At 34.0% G+C, this 23,808-nt stretch overlaps 1 protein-coding gene across 2 annotated transcripts in view; it reads left to right on the top strand.

Moving 5' to 3' along the window:
• lmbr1 (limb development membrane protein 1) overlaps positions 1-23,808 on the top strand; it is a 161,841-nt gene that overhangs the window by 45,951 nt on the left and 92,082 nt on the right. For both annotated transcript variants that reach the window (XM_051929120.1, XM_051929121.1), the window contains one exon: positions 5,478-5,581. In XM_051929120.1, coding sequence (XP_051785080.1) covers positions 5,478-5,581 — 104 coding nt within the window. The remainder of the gene's footprint in view (positions 1-5,477; positions 5,582-23,808) is intronic.

Consider the following 23,808-nt stretch of genomic DNA (forward strand, 5'->3'; position numbering starts at 1 on the left):
CGAAAGTCTTGCAACATTCAAAGATGATGGTTTGGGATAATTAGTACTTATTAAGTACACCATGGCACATAAAAGAGCTTATGAAGCCTTGAACCCAAAAAAGCAAGATCTCAGAGATCGTAAAAAAAAAAAAAGGAGGTAATGTCGTTTTACTTGCTGTACATTTTAGTCAAACATTACCAGTTATTCCACGAGGGAGACCAGCAGACGAACTCAACGCGTGTTTAAAATCCATGCTTCTCCCACGCTCGGTTATATGTCGCGTGTTCTCGGGTAGGTACACCAAAAAATGTATACATTTAAGCATGTAATGGGCAAACAAAAAATGAGGTATACCCGAAGGCACTGCAGTAGTACTCAATGTAACTTTACTTCTTAAATGTTAATGTTTTACTGTTTAATAATTTATACGCTTCTTATATATTGTTCAAATTCTTTTATCAAAATACCAGTGACAGCGCAATGCACGATAACATGGAGTGAATACACCATACGCATCTGCCCACGGCCGCCCTGGTGTGCGCAGATAGGAGTTGATTCTAAAATAAAATAAACATAAAAAGAGTAATACAATCATCACCCATAAAGCGGATAGCAGACGTGACGTATTATATGTGTACCAGATTTCAAGTCAATACGTGAAACGGTTTGCAAGCTACAGGTGATTTAAAATCCTGGACAGACCAACGAAAAGCCACGGTAGCAAATTATAGAAGAAGATTTTACTGTTTAATAATTTATATTTATATGAAATGTCCTTCTTATATATTACTTCATATTCTCATATGATAATGATGTTAATGTTGTTTATATTGATTTCTATGTTATTGTAAGTGCATCTATGTGTGTATATGTATGTATGTATGTATGTATGTGTATATATATATATATATATATATATATATATATATATATATATATATATATATATATATATATATATATATATATATATATAAAAAAATATATGTGTTTATGTATATATAATATATCTGTATATGTGTGTATATGTGTGTGTATATGTGTATATGTATATATATATGACAGCAACACTCATAACAATGACAACACAATTACATTGACAATCTTGTTACGTTATTTTTAAAATGTTTCCTTTACATTTTCATAACCTCTTTAACACACTACTTCTCCGCTGCGAAGCGTGGGTATTTTGCTAGTTAAACATAAAATGTTGGGTATGTGTGAGTCAGGTGTAAGAAATTAAGCAATTCCACTGTCTGTCATCTGCTCTTTAGCTACTTGCTCATTGGTAGCACCTGCACCTTGCTGTTTTAAGTCAGATATCCCTCCATGGGTGACCGGAAAAGCTCCACGGCAAACGTCTTCATCTCCATGGGCAGAGCTGACCCACTGATATTCTTTCTTGCATTCAGACCTGTACCTCAACAGCCTTTTGTGTTTCACGGGCAGACTTGTATTAGCAAACATCACTGTGTATAGTGTCTTTGTTGTGGCTGTTTTACTGTACTGCACCTTTTTTTTTAACAATCAATATGTGGATGCAACATAATGACAAATATGACACTGACAGCAATCTCACTAACCACGTAGTGCTTGTTCGTCTACACTGTTAGCGCATTACGAAAATGAAACTGATTTTCTCCACTTATATAGCTAGTATGATTTTAACTGATTTTCACTGTTGTTATATTATTCTCTGCACTTTGAAGAGGTATTATATATATATATATATATATATATATATATATATATATATATATATATATATATATATATATATATATATGTAACGATGCATATGAAAATATTGGTCAAATTGTGTCCCTTACTGATTCAATATGGTACACTGTATTTTACATTTCAATATGGGACGATTCCGTATTAAAAGGAATGAGTGGCAACACTGCTAGTGTGTGTGGATGAAAACCATTATCAAGAAGCACCACAGAAAACTATCAAGTGCAGTTAATAGACTTGGATTCATTTGACACTGTTTTATTTAGTGTTAAGCGTGATCGTATTGACCATATTAAATTAACATACTTCGGGGTTGTGTGGTTGTGTTGAAAAATGTAATCACAGAAATTTTGAATATATTAAATGTACGTTAATGGTGATTAATTAGCAGCTCTATTTAAAATGTTCCAGGTTCAATTTAGATGGAGCCAGGAATGACCCTACTGTCAGAACAGAATGTAAGAACATGCAATTTTAATTCTATGTCGTCATCTATTGTTTCTTCCATGGATAAAACAACAGTACTAAGTTCAAGCCTTGGGATCGTAATCTCAAGATTTAGAGGAGCACATGTGTTTGAACTATCTTGAGGAAGTTTTTTTTTTTTCCAGTGATCTTCAGGAAAGTGAGGTTTTCCATAGAGGTTGCTGGTTTTTCATTATTGTTTGAATGGAGGAGAACAGATTAATTTGCGAGACTGTCTGGTTCATAGCAATGACTGTAATCCTCTTTCACACAGATGCTGTCTAGACAAGCTTTCAGAAGGCTAGGAGAACAAATATCATCTACTATATAATGTATCCAAGTGCTAACCTCTGTGCATAGGAGGAATGTGGGGCACAACTGGGCTATTCAAGTACTTTATAAGTTTGGGTGACATCTCAAGTAGGAGCAGAATCAGAGCTTCTGGGTCTAGTGAAGGAATCTTGGTGGTTGGTGAAAGTCATCAGATGTGCATGATGCTTTGTAACATCTGAAGTGGGTATCGCCATTCTCTTGCAAGGTATCTGGCTACATTCAACAAGTATAGAAAACGTTACGGTGAAGTTTTGATCACTTAACTCCACTATGAAACTACTTGCTCTTTGATTTTCAGTTTTTGATATCCCTACACATGTTGTTAAGTATAAATGAAAAGATGTAATCTACAATGACAAACATTGTGAAAAAAATGTGTTCTATCCAGAGAATAGTTGCATTGATCATCTAGGATAGCATACATTCCCTGTCTTTTCTCTGGCTGACCCTTGGGGTAGATATAAACATGGATGATCTTTGAAAATGATTTCTTGTAACAGCCATATTCACAGATCTGTGAAGATTCGTTTTGAGGTTTCCTGGAAATGTGCAGTTCTCTTTGACAAGAGAGTTTAGGTGCTGAAATTTCTTTTTTAAAGTAGTGGTACTTCTGGAACAATTTTCTCATTAGTTTCTTGTGAACACAAAGGTCCAATCTCTTGGTTTATAATTAGAGCAAAGGTTGAATTGAAGCCATCAGGCTCTTTGACGAAGGTGCCTTTTTGTCTGCAGGAGTCTTACTTAGTCATGTCTGCTCATTTCTGATTAATTGACACCTCTTGTTATTAGATGAAAGTTAGAAAGCAATGTTGGTAGAGCAGTAGGATAGATCAGCAGCTCAAAGAGAATCCTGCAGGAATGCAGAAAAATGGGGGTGAAACTGGCTTTCCATTAAAAAAGGCTTTGTGTTCCACTGAAAGTGTAACAAAATGGGGCAATGCACTCTTTTTCTTGCAGTGTACATCCCATTTAACTTGGGCTATGTCCACACTACTACATTTTAATTTAAAACTTCAGTTTTTAAATGAAAATGTTCTCCATCCACACTGGCGTTTTTGCGTAATTTACCAAAGACTCCCATATTGAAATGCCCAAAAATGCATATGAGGCGATGTTCACCTACACTGGGCATGTGTGCATAGGTGGAAAACTCTTTTAAAGGGGCTGTACAGTGAAAAATTCAGAAACCCTTGAAAATCAGATTTCCATGTGCCTTATGTGCTTTCAAAGTATTGGCACACAGGGCTCTGATAGTGTGTTTGCAGCATACAAAAAAAAAGAATTTTTTTTAAGGAGCTGGAGCAAATTGTTCCTGTGTCACATTAATACGCTAATCACAGTTGAAAGTAACAGTCTTCAGAACTGTCGACAGCCATCTTTTCTTTATATAAAAACAAAGATAATGCTAAAGTGTTAATTTGCGAGATGGTTGATTATAAACATTCCACAGCAGTTGGACTGCATCTTGTACCAAACAACATTTGTAAAACTAACTCAATAGAGAAAATAAATAAATAAATGTGTCTATCTGTATCATCGCTTTACTGCATTGTGCTTTCGTATATCACTCTGTCCTGTAATATTGGGAGCTCGGCTGCATTCTACACACTTTGCAAAATGCAATTTAGATGCATACAGGTAAGCAGTACATGAGCACTATGTTGGAAAATGTTTTTCTTCCATGAAGGATGACTAGTAAGGGAATGAGCTGTTGTAATGAGCAGGATCCACTAAGGAAAGGGCAATGAAATAAGCATAAACCAGCAATGAAATAAGCATAAACCAATCAGAGTATGATTATAGTATTGTTTGTTTTGGAAAACCAAGTTTACAGTATGTCCATCCACACTAAAACACTGATGCTATGTGTTCAGAAATATCTGATTCCTTCAGGGGTTGAAAATGATGGGGTAGTGTGGATGGAAGGTGAAAATGTAGACACATATATCTGTTTTTAAAAGTAATTTCAATCGTATGGACGGGGTCTTAGACTGTCATAAATTTTATTTTGATATTAACAATTGGAGCAGCTCATTTAATTGGCAGTGTAGGCAAGCTTTGATACAGTATTAAAAAGTGTTTCATCACGCCATTGTTTTGTAATGGAATAAACATGATTATCATGAACGCCTGCATGCTTTGTTTTGGCTGTTTGTTGTTAATAATAATACTAATAAGCATGATTCCAGCAGCCATTTGCTCAAAGTCCCCAGCCTTGAAAACAAAGCAATTCCAGACATGACTTCTACCGTTTTTCTATTCGACATTTGGATACAGTATTGTATTATCACCAGCATGAGACATCTTATGTAAAGTATAGTTTTATTCATATTTTCTCATGTATTACTGTGCCTTCTGGAATAATTCATCCACGTGCAGTCGCACATAAATTCAGTACCAATTTTACTAACCAATACTCTAAAACAGCAGTACCAATATGTTTTTGGAATGTTGGTTACGACTGGTACTGAACATACTGGCTCTTTTGACATCCCTAGAACTAACAGGACATATAAGACACTTAACAAACAAGATAATATTAATGAAAACAGTACAGAAAGTAAGAAAGCAAAAACAAATTCAGGCACAAAATTTGCAAAATAAATTTATTAAACAACAAAAGAAATAAAAAAGGAAAGCTGTTCCATTAACAGTCAGTAGGTATGTTGGAAATTTAGGGAATGTGAGGTTTAGAAGTTAGAGCAAAGTGAATCATTTTCATTATTAATTTATTACAAAGAAAATGGAAGATTTGACATCTTAATCATCAGGACATCACATTTTTTTTTCTGATGTTACATTCATGGATAAATTTCCTTTATCAATGGAATAAATGTTGTTCCCATCATTATTTTTTCCAAAATGATATAAAGTTTACTGTTACACTTGAATATAATAATGAAATTCCTTAAATTAGTTTCTTAAATATTTTTATCTTTTTGTTTGTTTTTGTTTTTAAGGTCTTTGGAATCTGGTTTCTCTGTTTTCCAACTTCTGCTTATTTATGCTTATGCCATTTGCTTATTTCTTTCTGGAATCAGAAGGATTTGCTGGTTCAAAAAAGGTATACTTTTTCATTTAATAATATTGTTTAATAAAATCTGTATCTATTTGTAGTTGAATCCTTGTTAGTGTTTTTTAATGATCTTGTTGTTGAAAAAAACACTAGCTTTTAAACCCCAAGGGAATTATGTAGCAGAATATATACAGAGGACATTTTAAAAATAGGAGATTCTATTTTTTTGCAATTTTTGATGTTGTCAATAGAATGCATAATAATGGCACTGGAGAAGTGTTGCATTTGTGTTGTACTCTACAGGAAACAGAAGCTAATGGTTGTTTTTTTAAAATCCAAAACAGATACAGACTCGTATTCCTTCATCAGGTGTATAACCTAAAATATCGTCCAGTATATTGTTCTCCAGTAATTCAGCCTTTGAATAAGCTGTTTAAGTATATGAAGTAGAATTAAATTATGCAAATTTGTCTTTTACATTGTCTTAAAAATAAAAAAATTGAGAAACACGTATTAAACGTTTTTGAATTAGGTTTTTGGTATGGACGATTGTTCAGCTGTGCCACAATATACATACAGACATCCCACTCTTTTTGTACGTTACTTGCTATAGCCTAATTGCTTCAGCCAGGAACAGTCTTTTGAATATATTTTATACTTACAATAACTGGAAAACATCTTTTACTTTTTTTGGGGGGTCAGTACAGTAGGTGTTCTAAATTGTTACCGAGAATTTGGTCACTGCAACTAGACATGTATAAGGATTTGAGCCATTGTCAGCAATATGCCAAGCTTTTCTTTATAACGCCGAATTCTCACTTTTCTCAGCAATATTAAGTCTCCCAAGTGCATAGGTAACAGAGATGCCAAAACAATAACATTCCCACCATCATATCTGATAATTAGAACTATGTTATTTTGAGTTCAGGTTTATGCCAAACACTGAGTTTTTTTTGTTGTTGTAGTCTTTTTTTGATTCGGCTCAACAGTGACCATTTTTGCATAAATGTGTGTCATCATTCACATTGCCTTTGCAAATTTTATAGTGGTAGTGCTGCTGCTTTGCAGTAAGGAGACTGTGGAAGATTGTGGGTTCGCTTCCCGGTTCCTCCCTGTGTGGATAGCGCTTTGAGTACTGAGAAAAGCGCTATATAAATGTAATGAATTATTATTATTATTATTATGAAAAATATTTTGATTTTTGAGAACAAACTTTTTCTCCCTTGAATACTATTGCTATTCAGCTTATGCCACATTGTTTTGATATCATCATTGACATTGTTTGTGATTTCTTTAAAAGTGGTAGTTTTGGGTATCCTCTTAGCTTTCCTGTTGCTTTGTGGCATATTTGTAGAAAATATGAATGCTGCCCACTGTAGGTAGTGTCACTTAGATGTTCTTTATTTATATTTTGTCCTACAAAATATTTTATTCTCTGTTGCAGACAGAGGAGCCCTTTCATGCCTCTTATTAAGATTGTCTATGGTATGTTTAGGTTGTGGAATAGTTTATTATGGTAACTTGTATAGGTAAGATCAAACTAATCTTTCCTACTTTAATATATCTCTCCAATTTTGTTCACGTGATTTGCTTATTTGATCCATCTACAGTATATGAGCACTTTATTGTAGTGAGCTAGAGAGTATTGTAGTTCACTTTGCAATTTTTTGCACTTGACCTAAATCTTATGTAGCTATTTCTTTAGAAGAATTTAAACATACAGAAAATACATTTACTGTTTGTGCTAATAAATGTTATCTTTTAGAATATTAACTTAATATTAAACAGGGATTTAATAATAAAAATGTAACAAAGCACTACAACAAGGATTCACAGACTTTCAAGCAGCACTGTATATGTTGAGTATACAGTTGGTCAGAGCATTCATGCAACTAACACATATGTAAGACATTTCATATGTCATATGCTACATGTTACATATCTTAACTTTTTGAGTTTTGAATATTTTTCCAAAAAACTACATTTTCTGAAAATAACTCAAAGCAATGGTTTCACACCATCAGCTGCATGGGGGTGGCTCAAAGTCCAGCAAGAATGTATGTTGGGTTGTGTGATGCAATCTGGCTTGTACCTCTACTCATCGTAAGTGGCAGTCGTCCTAGGTGAACATTGCTGTAGGCACATCAACTACACAAAAGTATTCAGCAGCACAATCAGCTGGGAACCGAAAAGCTTATACCGATATGTAACTTACGTTTTTGATCTCCATCTCCATATCACTTGCATCAAAATCAGAGTCTGACAAGTCACAGTCCGATTCAGCGATAATACACAAAATGTCGTCCATGGAGTATTTTGCTTTGTGCATTCACTTTAGTTAGAGATTGTTTACTCTTTGCCGCTCATGCACTCTCAGGTAATTGAGGTAAAATCAAGGAAGCTAACTTTCCTTCTAGCAAAGAAAGTCAAACTAAGTTTACTTACACCTGAACTTCAACAAAGTTGACATCTGCCCTGAAATAGTTAAAATAAGCAGCTCAATTTTAAATTCAAAAAAAGAGTTTTAGTAACAGAAAGAAATGTTCCATTATTCTTTAGTCATTCTGTGAGTTCTGCTAAAAAAATAAATAAAAATTGTTATATACAGTAGTACTGTCTTGTGCTGGCCAACATTCCATATCAATTTATATTTGATGACTCCTGTAAGACAGAAAAGACTGGATCTTTAATTGTGTAGGGGTACAATTGATTAACTCATGTAGTTGTAATACCCTTTTCCTTTAGCAATCCTTCAAATCCAACACTCTCTATGTAAGGTATTTTTTTCAATAGATAATTCAAAGCTATCAGGCACTGTAGTCCCGTTATTTATTATGAATATGAATATAATTTTTGATTAATAGAGTCCCTTTGCTTGTGATTCCAAAGTTAAAAATTTAATTTATTTTAAAAGATAAAACGGCAAACAAGTAGTTAGGTAATGAATATACTATGTAATAAAACTCTACTCTGTGTGTTTGTCTCTCTCCAGTCCCTCCGAGCAGTCTTGATTGGTCTACATAAGAGACTGAGGCACATAACAAGCAGTCAGAACATAGGAGGCATGCTGAGAGTCGCCTTTAAGGCTGGGAAATATTCACAAGAATTCAAATTATGTTTTCAGAGTGGGTAATGGGGGCCCATCTACAATTGGGGGTAATAAGAAAGTGGACAGGAGGTGAGCAAGATGCCACGAAATCACTAGAATCTTAGCAGGATTTACAGGAATATGCTTGAGAGAGAGAGCGAGCGTGCACCAGGCAAGAGAGGTTCAGACACATGCATAGACTGAGGAAAGGCTTCCAAGGAACTGTGAAGATATACTTAGGTCAAGAGATATCAAATATTTTTAAACTTGTTTTATTGTAGTAATCTTTGACAGGTACCGTGGCCAGTATTTTAATTTAATTAAATGCATATTGCATCCATTCATCATTTTTGATCTGCATAATTCATTTGTATAGGGCTAATGAGTCAGAGACTTTTCCAGCAATGATTGTTGCAATGTAGGAACATGTATATTTAATTATAAATTAATCTTTAATCACATCCTTTACAAGAAATGTTAGCTGCCTCCTCTGTACCTTCAAGTACTCCTACTGCTCCAAAACCTTTGTCCTTCTTTCCTAATGATTTTGCTTCCTTCTTCTTTTCCAAAGTCACCAATACCCAAAAACAGTTCAAGACCCAAATAACATCCTCTGACTTCTCCTCTGTGTCCTTCTTCACTTTCCTCCTTCTCTACTGAAAATGACTCTTCACCTACTCTATAACTGCAGACACATGAACTGTGCTCTGGACACCATTCCTTCACACCTTCTACAGTCTATCTCTCCTTCCTTGATCCCCTACAGCTCTTCTCTTTTTAATGCTTTATTGACCTATGGTACTTTCCTTACTGATTTTGAGAAGTCTTACATAATTCTTATTCTAGAAAAACTCTTAACTCATGTGCCATTAAGACCTACTATTATGTCTTCCTTTTGCCATTTTAGTCCACGATTCAAGAAAGTATAGTCCTCTAGAAAGGATAAACAACATTTTTCATCTCTCTCTGACAACAATCTACTAGATTTATCTCATTCTGCTAATGATACAGAAGATAAAATATAAGTGAATATGCATTTTACAGTGTCTTGGTTAGAAACATCAAAACCCATTACATGAATGTTTTTGTCCACTCAGTATTTTGACTAAACTGAAAATTTGAAACATATAGTATTAGCCCAAGTATGGATTATGCGTTATGTGGATCATAACATAACCATGGTTGCAGATCTATAAAACATCAGTGATGATGACTGCAGGTTAGGTGAATTTGTGTTGAAAAATTGTCCTGTGTGTGTGTCAATGTCTGCTCATATGCATGCTGGTGTGTATTTGCTCTGTTATGGGCTGGCGCCATGTTCAGGGATTGCTCCTGGATTGCACCGGTTTCTTGATGGAATTGGTCCTAGTTGCTCCATGACCCGGCTCTGATTAAGCAGGTTTGGAAGATGGACAGATGGACCCAGTATTCATTTTGATATACTGAAAATTTTAATTTCAGTACATCAGTATGTATATGTACATATACTTGCTTTTTATTTGGAAAATTGTAAGCATTACAAATGCTTTTTATTTCACGTCATTTTCATGTGTGTGCTTTATGATTTGTGATCTGATCAATATAATATAAGGAGTTACATGACAGTTCTCAAGTCCAGTTGTCTAGCAATAGCAAAAGAAAATATCAAGCTACTTATACTGGTGATAGACTATACGCTCAAAGTGAGATTTCTGAGGACACATGATCAAATGTTTACAGTACAGGTAAAGTGTTTGTTAACAGCTCAGTAAAGCAAGAAGCTGGAACGGTTTATAACCAACCAAGAAAAACAGTTTTTTTCTGTATAAATGAATGCATTATTTTCAACTATTTTGTTAAGACATTTCAGCAGCTTATTTGTAATTGTATATGTTGTGTACTGTAAATCTACCAAGCTAAATAAAGTATGCAGCATTAAAAATATCAGGAATTCCATTATTGTGGTCCTTTGTTTCCACTAGATGGCACTCAGAATGCATGTAATTATAAATCTTGTTAAAGGAGATACAAATTAAAATAGTTGGCAAGCCCTGTAATTCTTTGTTATTGACGATTATATTGTTAGTACGCTAAAGTTCCTACTGTTGTAACATTAACATTTTTGGGACACTTTATTTTATATAAATACATTATCATTAAAGTTAAATTACTTGCATCTTGCAGATTAAAAAATAATTTCTGTTTAATATCATGAAAGCGTATTAGTAAGATGTTTTGCAAGTGAAGCTGTCTAATTCTTAAACTCTTTACATAAGATGCAAATTAATTGGAAAGAAATAAAACAGAAAAACAAAACTGAAAAAGCATGTCATATACATTCTGAAAAATGCTGAGTTGATTTGTGAGTGTGATTTCGGCAATTGCTTTCTATCCAAAAACTTCAAAAGAATACTCTGTATATATAATAAATTAGAATTGTCAAAAAAGAACCAACTTCCTTTTTAAATTAATTAACCAAACAAAGTGGAATGGGTACTCAAAAGCATCCATAAAGCTAAATAACCTGACATTACAATAGGCTGACAACAAAGATTTTTTTAATACACTTCTGTCCCGTGTCACAGTTTGAAATTGCCCTGGTTTACATCCCTTTTGGCAAACTTACATAAAAATGACTGTGTACTGTATTTTATAGCCAGATGACTTTTTCTGTTTCTAATTTATATTGGTGAGCTCTGCATTAAAGCAGTGTCCGAAATTTGTAGAAAGCAAGTGCCTACTTCTGTCACTTTATTTCACTGTGCCCTTTCATTTTGCTTCAACTGTTCTTTGCTACTGATCATCCATAAATTTGTTAGGAGGAAGTGCTGCTTAATGTTAACTACACATTCAGGTATGCGCAGAGGAAATCAGGCAGCAACATGATGACAAGCACACCCCCTGCTGAAACATTTAAAGACATAAAAATGCCATAAACATTTGACTTATACTTTTATAATGAGAAATTTACTTTTTACTAATCGTATATTAGAGTTTAATCTTTTAAGGCTACATATAATTCATTTTTGAGTCTCAGTCAGTTTTTCATGTATTCCTACAATTAAAATGCTTTATAGTATTTAAGTTCTCATTGCCTTATCATGTTAAAAATAGCATATTAAGTTTTGAAATATTGAGTTTTATTTTTCTTGTATTTATAACACGTATGCTTAAATTTATAGTCCAATCACAATACCAGTTTGAGTTTATAGTTTAACTCTCTGTTTATGTAAAAAGCAATGTATTGTATCTTTACAGTGTTTAGTGAAATTATAGATTTGAATGCAGTTTATTGCCACATAAACATCTGTATTATTAAAAGGTTAATTTGCATATATCTTCAAATGGTTATATATGTACTTATTTATGTGACAGTTAGGGCATGATGCCAAATACCCATAAAATTAAGAACTACTTACTTCTTATCCACCCCAGAATAAATGTTAAGGAATTTAGTAAAACCGCAAAAGGGCATTTTTTACCTTTTCCTTTAAAAGTAACAATAGTATTTATTTATTGACCTAAATATTTTTTATACTATTAAAAATGCAAATTTGGAAGAAATTGATGATTTTTTTGTTACTTAGATTTGAAAAAGTTGTAAACTATATGATTTGGTGTTTCAAGTATCTGTTTATTACTACTAATAAAGGAAAGTTAATTGTTATGAATTTCAGATATCAATTTGCTCTAGCAGTGTAAACAGGCTTAGCAACTAACTTTAATTATTTTCAAATAAAATTATACATACTTGAAAATGAAACTAGTTTGAAGTCTAATTAGGAGTTTTTTACTTGATGAACAGTAGGCATTTGGATTTTTTTATCCATATTAGCATCTTCACAACTGTTTTCATTTTTTATGTACTGTATAAAAATTTTGAGAGCTGCTGAACTGAAAATAATAATTGACTAGCGCATTCATTTTTTTGTTTCCATCTTTTCTAATATCAAATGATAAAGCTTCATTTTGCTAGTTGCTGAATCTTTGTCTCTATTTAGAACTAAGACTTTATTACTGTTATGCAGTGATATTTTATCATGCACTAAATGGGTTTATTAGCCAGCTAAAATTATTTAAGTTAAATGAATACACCACTGTATGTTGTATTATTCTTTGCTTGTAATGCTCACCATGAAAGGAACTATATTAAATGAAAATTGATTGACAGTTATGAAAAACATTTAGGTAATGATGTATGTACTATTTTATTAAGATTGGATTTTATTAATTAATAATCTAGTTGTTTTGTTTATAAAATGTGGCTTATTTTGGGTTACTTTGTCAACATCAATACATGTGTAGTTGAAGCACAGGATTATAAAGAAAAATATAAAATTCTTCCATCATGCATGTTGAGCATAGTGATTCATTATTTAGAGTGTTTCTATCTTTGTTGAATTTTGTGTTTACTTGTGAAAGACACCATTTCATTTAACAGTTAGAAAAACTTAATTATTCCCATAATTCCCATTACTTGTATTTTCATTAGCAGAAAACTTCACAGTGTGAAAAGGAAGCACTGTGATATGTCCTGCTTTATAGAGTTTCAGGAGCCTGGATTGGAATCCTGTTGTATTCAGTATTTATATAAAGTTTGCATGTTCTTTTTCTATGCATGGGTACTTTCCCACATTAAAAAGAAGGATTGGCTTAAATGTAGCTCTACATGTGTAACTGTGTACTACATTGGTATAACATTCTATCCAGGGTTGCTTTCTGGCTTGCCCTTTATGGCTGTTTGATAGCCTTTACTACCAACCAAAACCCTGACTTACCTCAGAAAATAGGTAGGTTGGATGAATATCTGAAACCCTTCTTTTATTTTTATTATTGGTGCTTCATAGCTCCAGAAGTCTAGGTTTCAGTTCTGACCTAGGCATTCACTGTGTGGAGTCATTCTTTCTGCACAGGTTTTTAACCCATCATTATCACCATGCTATATTAATTGTTGAATCTAAATTTGCCCCTTGAGTGTGATTGTCTTTTTTTTTTAAAATTATGTCCTGACCAGGGCTGCATCCTGCCTTTTACCTGTTGTGGCAGGGATAGGCCAAGGCCTCTGAAATCCTAAACTAGCTTAAAGAATATTGATGATAGATTAACTTGTAATCAGCAAGGTACATTTGTTATTGTCATATACCAAGCCAAAACAATCCATGCCTGATAAAAGTGCTTCAGCACTTTTTCTTTCAACAGGTAAAAATAATTTTTCAAATCTTGCCCTGTAATGAATAATATCTGATATTTTAGTTTTTGTTGTATTTAAGCATGAATTACTTTTTTTAAAATGCAATTGAAATAGAACAAAACTCAGCATTTCTAGAAAAAAGAAACAATTTCCAGCATGGGTTTAGACTGCTCAAAGTAAACTTCATTTAAAATGCTTTGATCCTCAATCTGACCATTACAGGAAGCCCTTGCCAGACCAAGTTACTATCAAGACAGTCATTTTGCTAGAGGTGAAGGTGCATGGGGTGGTATAAATGCCAAACATGTGAACAGTTTATTTAAATATATTAATTCTGGATTAGCTTTTTGAGTGTAGCTGCATGATTAAAGGTTTACGGAACACTTTTATGGGGCTCATGAATGAGCAAGGCAGCAGAGTGATATTGGAAGGAAAGTAACATAAAAATACCCACAAAGAATTTTATGACCTGTATTAAGATTTAAGCAAGATACTGAATTTATTTTCCTTGCTTCTACACAGTAAATTATATTTAGATAGTACTCTTTTGTTAGTGCACAACCCCCACCCAGAAACTTATTATGATAATCAGTGACACTTCCTGTAGCACCCTCATTTCCTTTACGCTTCATATGGTAGCAGTGCAGTTTTTAGCAGGTGAAAAGCACAGTAACTGTGTAGAAGATAAAAGGCTACAGTTTTTCATTGTAGTGTAAAATTTGTACTTGTTGAAAATGAAATGCATTTTTAAAAACTTTAAGTCTTGCTTTCAATGGCATACTATTCTCTTCATTATGAGATCTTTGCTTCATTCACTTCCTTTACTTTTAATTAGAACCATATTCTTTCAGTGCATTACCAACATTTATAGTAGTAAAATTGATGGTAGTCTAGAGATTTTCCTGTCAGCATGAATAGGACCATATCCATCTGAAAATTAATGTTATTTAGATAACTTCTTTGTTGAAAGAGAACAATAAGCCAGCTGTTTATTTGGAATGCTGGCAGTTGCATTTTTTATCCAATGGTGAGAAACTTTGCCAGTAAGTAATGTTTACACACCTTCACTAAAGGTCAGAATGTCTGAGTAGAGCTCCCTTTGACTGTGGATTACCATGGAAACTTTCATTTATTGTTGAAAACCTTTCCCCCCCCTCTTGCTCAAGAGCAGCATATTTGGGCTCATGTCCTTTCCTACCCATTTCCTGTGTCTTGCTTTTCAAATTCTAAGATCTGGGTTTGGAGCCTTTAGCTGACAATTGTAGAAAAGCAGCAAAGTGTGAATCAGTAATCCTAGAATACATGTGTCTTGTGGCATATTTGTTTTTTATCAGATGGAGTGATTTCTTTATTGATTTTCAAAGAATAAAAACATTGTTCTTATTGAGTAGGAAATATTTACTTTATAGGGGATCATGCAGAAGAAACACCAGCCCCTTTACAAGCTACTGTACAACAATGAGAGGTGTTCTAAGCCAGCTCTTATGTTCTACCAGCTTTAAATTCCAAATTTTGGTCCTTTGTGTCTTAATCTTTCACCTTTTTATTTATTTATTTTTTATCTAATTGGGAACAAGTTAAATTGAATGCATGGTCTGGATTCTGGAGAGCACTCTCACTGCTGTGGTGTTGTCCATCTTTAGCTGCACCATTTGCTGAAATAATGTAGGATACTTTTTGCTATTTAAAACTCTAATTACTTTATTTACATTGATTTCACCACTGGTTTCCAAGTCACTTGTGCCCATAATACACGTGCAGCCTCTTTTTTCCCCTAGTGTTTTGGAAGCAGTTTGTTTAGGCAGTAGTTGTTCTGTCCTTTGCTATAGTGAGATCTAGTAGTGCTTATGTAAACAGAGCTCTCTTTTTCACTGTTTTTCTAATCCGTATACTATATAGGTTTATATAGTTCATGTGTTTAATATGTTTTTAAGAATCTTTCCAACTTTTTTGTGATTTATTTATTTTATTTATTTTTGTAGCACTCCTGTTGCCAGTCATCTTTATGTAGTTGTCTTGTTTGCAGGGCATCTTTTTGTGTGTACATGAGGAGAAACTGCTTTCCTTGGCTTGTATATCAAAGGAGACTTTGACTTTCACATGACGTCTGCAATATAAGATTTATTTTAAATTTTGGTAGAATAATGTATTTTGATATAACCTTAGTACAAACAAGTATTTATTTAATTTTATTTTTGACTTTTATGTGAAAATGCTTAGTAATGAATGTGTTCAGTTCTTACTAAATCAGTTTAAATGTATTATTTATGTTAATGATTTAAGATTCAGACCCAAGTTGAATTATTGTGTGCAATGTTGAGCCCAGTTGTTATTCTGTTGCTGTTTGGAATGTTTTTGGAAGATTCTTTGTAAGCAGTCTTTTGTGCATTTTTTTATTGATGTAAAAAAAAAGATTATGCATAATCAGCACATACAAGTTAGAATTCCACTGTATTCTGTACATGTTGCAGTAATGACCCTATAAACCTATGTGTCCTACTGTTTTCTTTAGCACTGAGGAAGTATAAGATGATGTTTCAGCATAACTAATGGTACCAGTGAAATATTGGCAATAATACTGCATACAGCAGAGCAAAATAGTATAGTATTCTTATTAGAGGAAGAGATTATGAAAATAGAGACAGAAGTGGGACTAGACTTCCTTGGACTTCTAAGGAATGACCTATGACCTGTGAATGACACATTTATTTGTCTAACAATTCACTTTGCAGACCATGTACAGTTGTTAAAGTAAATGGCATCTGCAAAAAGACAATTGGCTGGTTGTCTGGTTCCTAAATATGGTATGAGTGTCTGGGATGTACTCTTTAAATGGTACATTACAGTTTTTTTCCTTTTTCATTAATGATATCTAACAACAATAGATGAAACTTAGAAATGGTAGGGAACTGATTCCAGCAGCTGTTTAACCCATTTTCATTCATTCTTTAGTAGTTTTGCTTTGTGCAAAAGTCTTTGCACATGTTGAATAATTAGAAAACATACACGAACAAACATAATTAGCACCAATTTTCTCCATTTGTTTTTCCTTAAATCTAATGTGTGCCTATGCATGGAATTTTTACCTTTAAACCTGTTGTACAAAATGACTTTAATCTATTTGGCTACTTTTCCATGTTCCTTCTCAAAAGTAATTATTACTATTTATTATACTTGATTTTTCTGTTAGTAATTATTTGGCACTATGATACTTGATTATCACAAAGAGATTTTGGTTTGAACTATTTACTCTATTAAATATATTTATTTTGTTAAGTCTAATTATAATTGGTTGATGTATGCTAACAAAACTAACAAGATCAAGTTCCAGTTTTATGATAATCAAAATCCAAAAGTAGAAGTTAGCCTTTAACTTATTTTAAAGGATCAGATCGCAACCTGACATATATTTTGGTAATTGGAAGCAGGTGATTTGAGGGTAGACAGAGAGAAAAAAAACTTCAAAAGTACAGAAAGAACTTCCTAATCATAAATCTTTTTTTTTTTCTTTTTTTTTTAATGTAACAACATTCATGCAAGTTTCAATGTTACGAGCTTTGATCTCCTTCAATTACTTGATTTGTGGATTTGGAGGAAAGGGCCACTGTCTAATTTATATTGTGCTGTCATCTTAAAAACACTACTGTGCAACTTAAATTATGTAAAGCAATATTTGCCATCTGCTATCTAAGTGTTATTTACTCCACTTTTTTATTATGGCTTGTAGTCTCCTGCTTTTTGTCTCTGACACAACACAACACTGCCTCAACTGAAGGATAGACTAATAGGTAGTCCTGACATCTGGTCTTTCTTTAACTAAAGCAATTGTACAAGCTACAGTGATAATTCTCTCATGGGACCCTCTAACTCCTGGTTTTGGCAATTAAAGCAGGGATGAGCCAGTCATTGGTTTTCAGTAACCCTCTACCAGCGTTTGATTAATTGATGCAAAGAGCACCTCTGTATCCTTGTTGTTTTTATAGAATGTTTCTGTTTTTCAGAGTTTACACTAGAAATAGCAATGCCCTTGAGAGGTATACAAGAGTAAAATGATTGTTATCTATATGTTATACAAGCATAAGGAGAAAGTTATATATAAAATCTATACTGTATATAGAAACCAGTGTGAAACTTGTAAAATGTGTGACCCTTGCAGTTCCTTCCTCTCAAGTCTCCAGAGTGTTTATCTTCCTTATATCTCTCTGTTGGCATATGGATATTATACATAGCTCAGTATGTTATAGAGTCCTAGATACAGATACTGTTTCAAAAGATAATGTCATTTGCATGTTCATTGTTGTAACATATGCTGATGTTCAGCTAGAAAGCAGTACCTGTAAAAAAATATATAGTATGACTTCTATTATGGAGTAGTTTTTAAGATTACACTGCATTTTGAAGGATATTTTACATTTATCCACCGAAATAGTGGTAAAGGTAGGGGATATGTTCAGTTTGCTGAAAGCCTGTTCTGATAAACCCCTTTAAGTAATACCTGTAATTTTCAAAGAAGGAACACAAGGTATCCAATCTTGTAACACCCAGGATCAAGCAATCACAGCATTTAACTTGGGTTATTGTAGTGATTGTGGCAGCTGCTGGAAAGCAACATTACTTAGTGGGCCCAGCCCATTCCTATTGTATTCACCTAGGTGGATTTAGCCTTCATCAATCAAAAAGCAATACTGAATATAGGCAGAATGTTTGTGGTATAAGCACTAGGAAATAAACACATTGTGTTATTGCTGGCAAGGACAATTCACTTAGCCATGGGAGTGTATTGCCTCTATAAAGCATTACTAGTAGAAATTACAATGTTACATGTGTGCTGAACTATTGTCTGGAAACAAGTTAGGAAAAAAAGAATTTCTTCTGTCTCAGAATTATACATCTGACTAGCAGCACCTAATGCCAAATTAAGTAGTGGTCACATATATCCCAAATGCATTAAGGGAAAACCTTCCACATGAAGGAGCCATTAGTGACAAAGTGTACAGTAGCTTGTAAGTCGGTAATGCATACTCCTCTTTGGGTTTTGTGGAAACCACTGTTGAAATCAGTGCATATATGCTAGTAAGCACTCATGGCATATAGAACAATGTGTCATTTCAGCAGTTTTCTGGAGGGGACAAGTAATTAGATAAATATGGAAGACACAACAATAATACAATAAATCACCTACGAGACAGAAGATGTTGATTTCTGTTCATACAGGGAATTATGACATGTATACCCGTGTCTATATATCATAACATCTACTTGATAGAGGTATGTCACCATAGAATATCAAATGAGTTGGCAGTTGCATTAAGCAGGACCCACTGCCACACAAATAGGCAATATACATAAGCAAAGTGCAGTAAAGATTTGGCTTGAAGTAGCAAAACGTACAAAGCACTTGTCATCTTTTCAGAGTCATCAGAATCACAAACATATGAAGTAAATGTATTCTTTATATATTGTTTAGAACACTTACTCATTACAGTCCCTTTACTTTGGTTATGCTACACAAAGCAAGAGAAAAACAGGCAAAGTTAATTCTAATGTTCTTCCATATGTGGACTTCTGCCTGTGACCTGCAGTCAATAATACTTACTGCTTATCTTTCAGAGAAGTACCAAAATAATGCACAGGGACTGGAATAATTGGGCCACCATCCTCAATCCTTTTTTGGACAAGTGAAAATAATCGTATTTTGTGCAACGCCAAATTGGACTAGAGCTCCTGCTAACATCTATTTTGCTAATCATTTAGTTGGTTGAATATTACTTCAGTTAATCAATTAATTAGGAGTTTAAAGTAATGGAACATTTCACAAAACAGCAAAAATGTTATTTTAAAATTAGTTTTTTTTAATTGCACAATGTTCACTTTAATAACAGTAATACAAATATGCTATGAAATTGCATTTGGCAAAAAAGTATAACAAGTATTCTTGCTAATCACTGTAAGATTTAGGTTTACACTTTCAAATTTGTTGTAAACATAAAGGGGAGGAGGGCTGAAACCATTGTTGAGTATCAACATAAATTCCTAGAGTGTATTGTTTTATTTTATCCCCTAGGTGGCAGCAAAGATCATAAGATGAACTTAGGATCATTTAGAGTCGTGCAGTGATTCACGGCTCCGTTTGGAACCAGCCACTTGGATGTGTGTCACATTGTCCGTATGTCATTCACAAAGTGTACAGGTCATTGCATTTGGGTCTGGTGTGGGTCATTGATAAGGATAATTTAACTGCCAGTACAGGCAGCAAAATCAATCTTCGAGACTTTCTGGTCCATATAAGGCAGTATAGCAGTGTTTCTCAACCACTGGGTCGCACCACTAGTGATTTGCGAGTGGTTCACCTAATCCAGTGTTTCTTAACCACTAGGCCGTGACAAAAGTTGCTTCCGGTGAATTGTGGGTTGCTGTTAGTTTGCTGATGAGTCACCTAAGTGACGAGAATCGTTTTTCTATATGTTTCCCAGATTCTAAGAGCGCTTGTTTCCCTATGGGGGTGGTTTGCAGTTTCTTCTAGTGGGTAGTCAATGAATTTAAAAAGATATGACTGGGTTGCAGGGCCATAAAGGTTGAGAAACACTGGTGTAAGGAAAGTAGTGCAGGCTGAAAGCATAAGATAGTAACATGGAGCAGTGCCATTCAAAACAAAAATTAAAGTACCCTCCAAGAGTTAGAAAACATGAGACAAAATAAATACTGATGGCCAAAATGAGTTTTCTCTTTAGGCTTGTTGAGCTCACTATCTTCTTCTTTGCATCAAATTAAGCTGTTTGATGTTGTCTGTGAGTGTAGTATAAATGTCATTGTGTGCCTTGCCAAAACATAGAGAAGAGATTATGTCTCCCACCTGGCTTAGGAGTGCCTGGGACTTTCCCTGGAGATACTATGGACGATTGTTGGATGTTTCCTACTACAAGTTGCAACTATCACCCAGGAAAGTATAGTAAAATAGTAATGTAACTATATATTTCCATGTTGTTTCAATTTTAACAATTTAACCTAGTTTTAACATCCTGGGTTTTCCTTATGAATTTTTCTTTGATCCAACATTCAGTGCTGTGCAACCCATATTTTCAAAGATTAAATTCTAAGCAATTCTGCAATCACAAATTCCCCGATACTCAGTAATTGAGGACTTGTAGGCTACAATATACAAGGTAGGAAACGGTTCTGGATGTGGCACTAGTCCCTAGCCAGGCATACTACATGTATTATCCAATAGTTTTTAATAAACTTAATCTGCACATCCTTAGTATGTAGGAGGAAACATGGAATACATAAAGATACATCCTCTATCTATCTATCTATCTATCTATCTATCTATCTATCTATCTATCTATCTATCTATCTATCTATCTATCTATCTATCTATCTATCTATCTATCTATCTATCTATCTATCTATCTATTTAGATAAGAAGAAAATATGAAAACTCCACAAAGACAGTGAGTAAAGTAAAATTCAGTCCCCTGGAGCTATTAAGGCATCAGCGCTTATAAAGATTTAGATCCAATTATTAACTGTATATATTGTCATTAAGACTTATACCATGTATTTGTTTTTTAAAATGTGGTTCTATAATCCACTAGTGTATTAATAGCATACCAATTATTAACTGTATGTATTTCCATTAATTCCTGTTGCATGTAGTTGATTTATAAAATGTGGCTCTGTAGACTAGAAGTGTACTTTAAGTATATCTACTACATGAAAAGGAAGTAAGGGTCTGTATCTCCATTTCAGAATATCTTTAAATGAGTAATTCAGTCAATTTGGCATTTATAATATGAAAGGTAGAATTACTGTTCTGGAATTTTTTAATAGAAAAAATCCTTGTTTCTTAATGGTGTGGTTTGTGTTGATTGTTTTGTTGAAAATGCCTTTCATGATGAAATCACTAGCAAGTTACTTTTTATAAGGTACACACATCTGAAGTACATAAAAAGCAAACAAACAAAAATCTATTAGAATGTGGTATGAATGCTTGACAACAAAGATATAAAAAGATATTCAGCTGTTGTTTTCCCAGTTTATCTTACAATATTTTGGAAAAAGCATACTGTGAACAGGGCTTATGTCAGGAATGTGGTGTTTGCAGTTCACAGGAGTACTTTGTCCCTCTTACTAGTAGATAAAGGCTTTCCTATTTAAAATAATTACCTTTGCTTGTAAGTTGTTCTCTTATATATACAGTGCATCCGGAAAGTATTCACAGCGCATCACTTTTTCCACATTTTGTTATGTTACGGCCTTATTCCGAAATGGATTAAATTCATTTTTTTCCTCAGAATTCTACACACAACACCCCATAATGACAACGTGAAAAAAGTTTACTTGAGGTTTTTGCAAATTTATTAAAAATAAAAAAAATTGAGAAAGCACATATACATAAGTATTCACAGCCTTTGCCGTGAAGCTCAAAATTGAGCTCAGGTGCATCCTGTTTCCCCTGATCATCCTTGAGATGTTTCTGCAGCTTAATTGGAGTCCACCTGTGGTAAGTCCATCTCTGCAGCAATCCACCAATCAGGCCTGTATGGTAGAGTGGCCAGATGGAAGCCATTCCTTAGTAAAAGGCACATGGCAGCCCGCCTGGAGTTTGCCAAAAGGCACCTGAAGCACTCTCAGACCATGAGAAAGAAAATTCTCTGGTCTGATGAGACAAAGATTGAACTCTTTGGTGTGAATGCCAGGCGTCACGTTTGGAGGAACATCATGCTGTGGGGATGTTTTTCAGCAGCAGGGACTGGGAGACTAGTCAGGATAAAGGGAAAGATGACTGCAGCAATGTACAGAGACATCCTGGATGAAAACCTGCTCCAGAGCGCCCTTGACCTCAGACTGGAGCGACGGTTCATCTTTCAGCAGGACAACGACCCTAAGCACACAGCCAAGATATCAAAGGAGTGGCTTCAGGACAACTTTGTGAATGTCCTTGAGTGGCCCAGCCAGAGCCCAGACTTGAATCCGATTGAACATCTCTGGAGAGGTCTTAAAATGGCTGTGCACCGACGCTTCCCATCCAACCTGATGGAGCTTGAGAGGTGCTGCAAAGAGGAATGGGCGAAACTGGCCAAGGATAGGTGTGCCAAGCTTGTGGCATCATATTCAAGAAGACTTGAGGCTGTAATTGCTGCCAGAGGTGCATCAACAAAGTATTGAGCAAAGGCTGTGAATACTTATGTACATGGGATTTCTCAGTTTTTTTATTTTTAATAAATTTGCAAAAACCTCAAGTAAACTTTTTTCACGTTGTCATTATGGGGTGTTGTGTGCAGAATTCTGAGGAAAAAAATGAATTTAATCCATTTTGGAATAAGGCTGTAACATAACAAAAGGTGGAAAAAGCGATGCACTGTGAATACTTTCTGGATGCACTGTATGTTTGTACTAATACAAAGACTGTATTTACATGACAAGATCTTAGATGTACTATGTATGTATACATATTATTTTGAATTGAATTTATTACCTAATTCTCAATTTGTTCTAATGTGACTAAATCACGTAATTAAAAGCTTTGGCACTATTTAGAAATTTAATTTAGTGTTGCAGAGAATTGTTTTTTTAATCCAAGTAAGTACACTAATAATTACACTTGTTTGTATTTCATTTGGTGTGATACTTTTTCTCCTGAAAAAGTCCCTAAATTCTTTATATTTATTTATATGTTAGGAATTATAATGTAATTACCATGCAGAGACAAACAGAGTGTGTAACCTTCACTTCAAATAAAGAAACCGTCACCAACATATTTCCTTCAAATACTGTAGAATAAAATGCCTTTTATTACCACTTTGATGTAAATGTGTTGTTGTTCTAAAAGAACAGAGGAAAAACAGAGAAGCTTGGATTACTGGGATCTTCCCATGACCATAGAAATAAACTCTGTGTACCTAAATGTTCATATGAGCCCATATAAAGAGATTCAACATATTTTCATGAATGTATACTACTTTGTAAATACCTATCACTTTTGTAACATCCATAGTTGTCCTATATACATTTAGG

Source organism: Erpetoichthys calabaricus, chromosome 6 (assembly GCF_900747795.2).
Source record: "Erpetoichthys calabaricus chromosome 6, fErpCal1.3, whole genome shotgun sequence".
Lineage (NCBI taxonomy): Eukaryota > Metazoa > Chordata > Cladistia > Polypteriformes > Polypteridae > Erpetoichthys > Erpetoichthys calabaricus.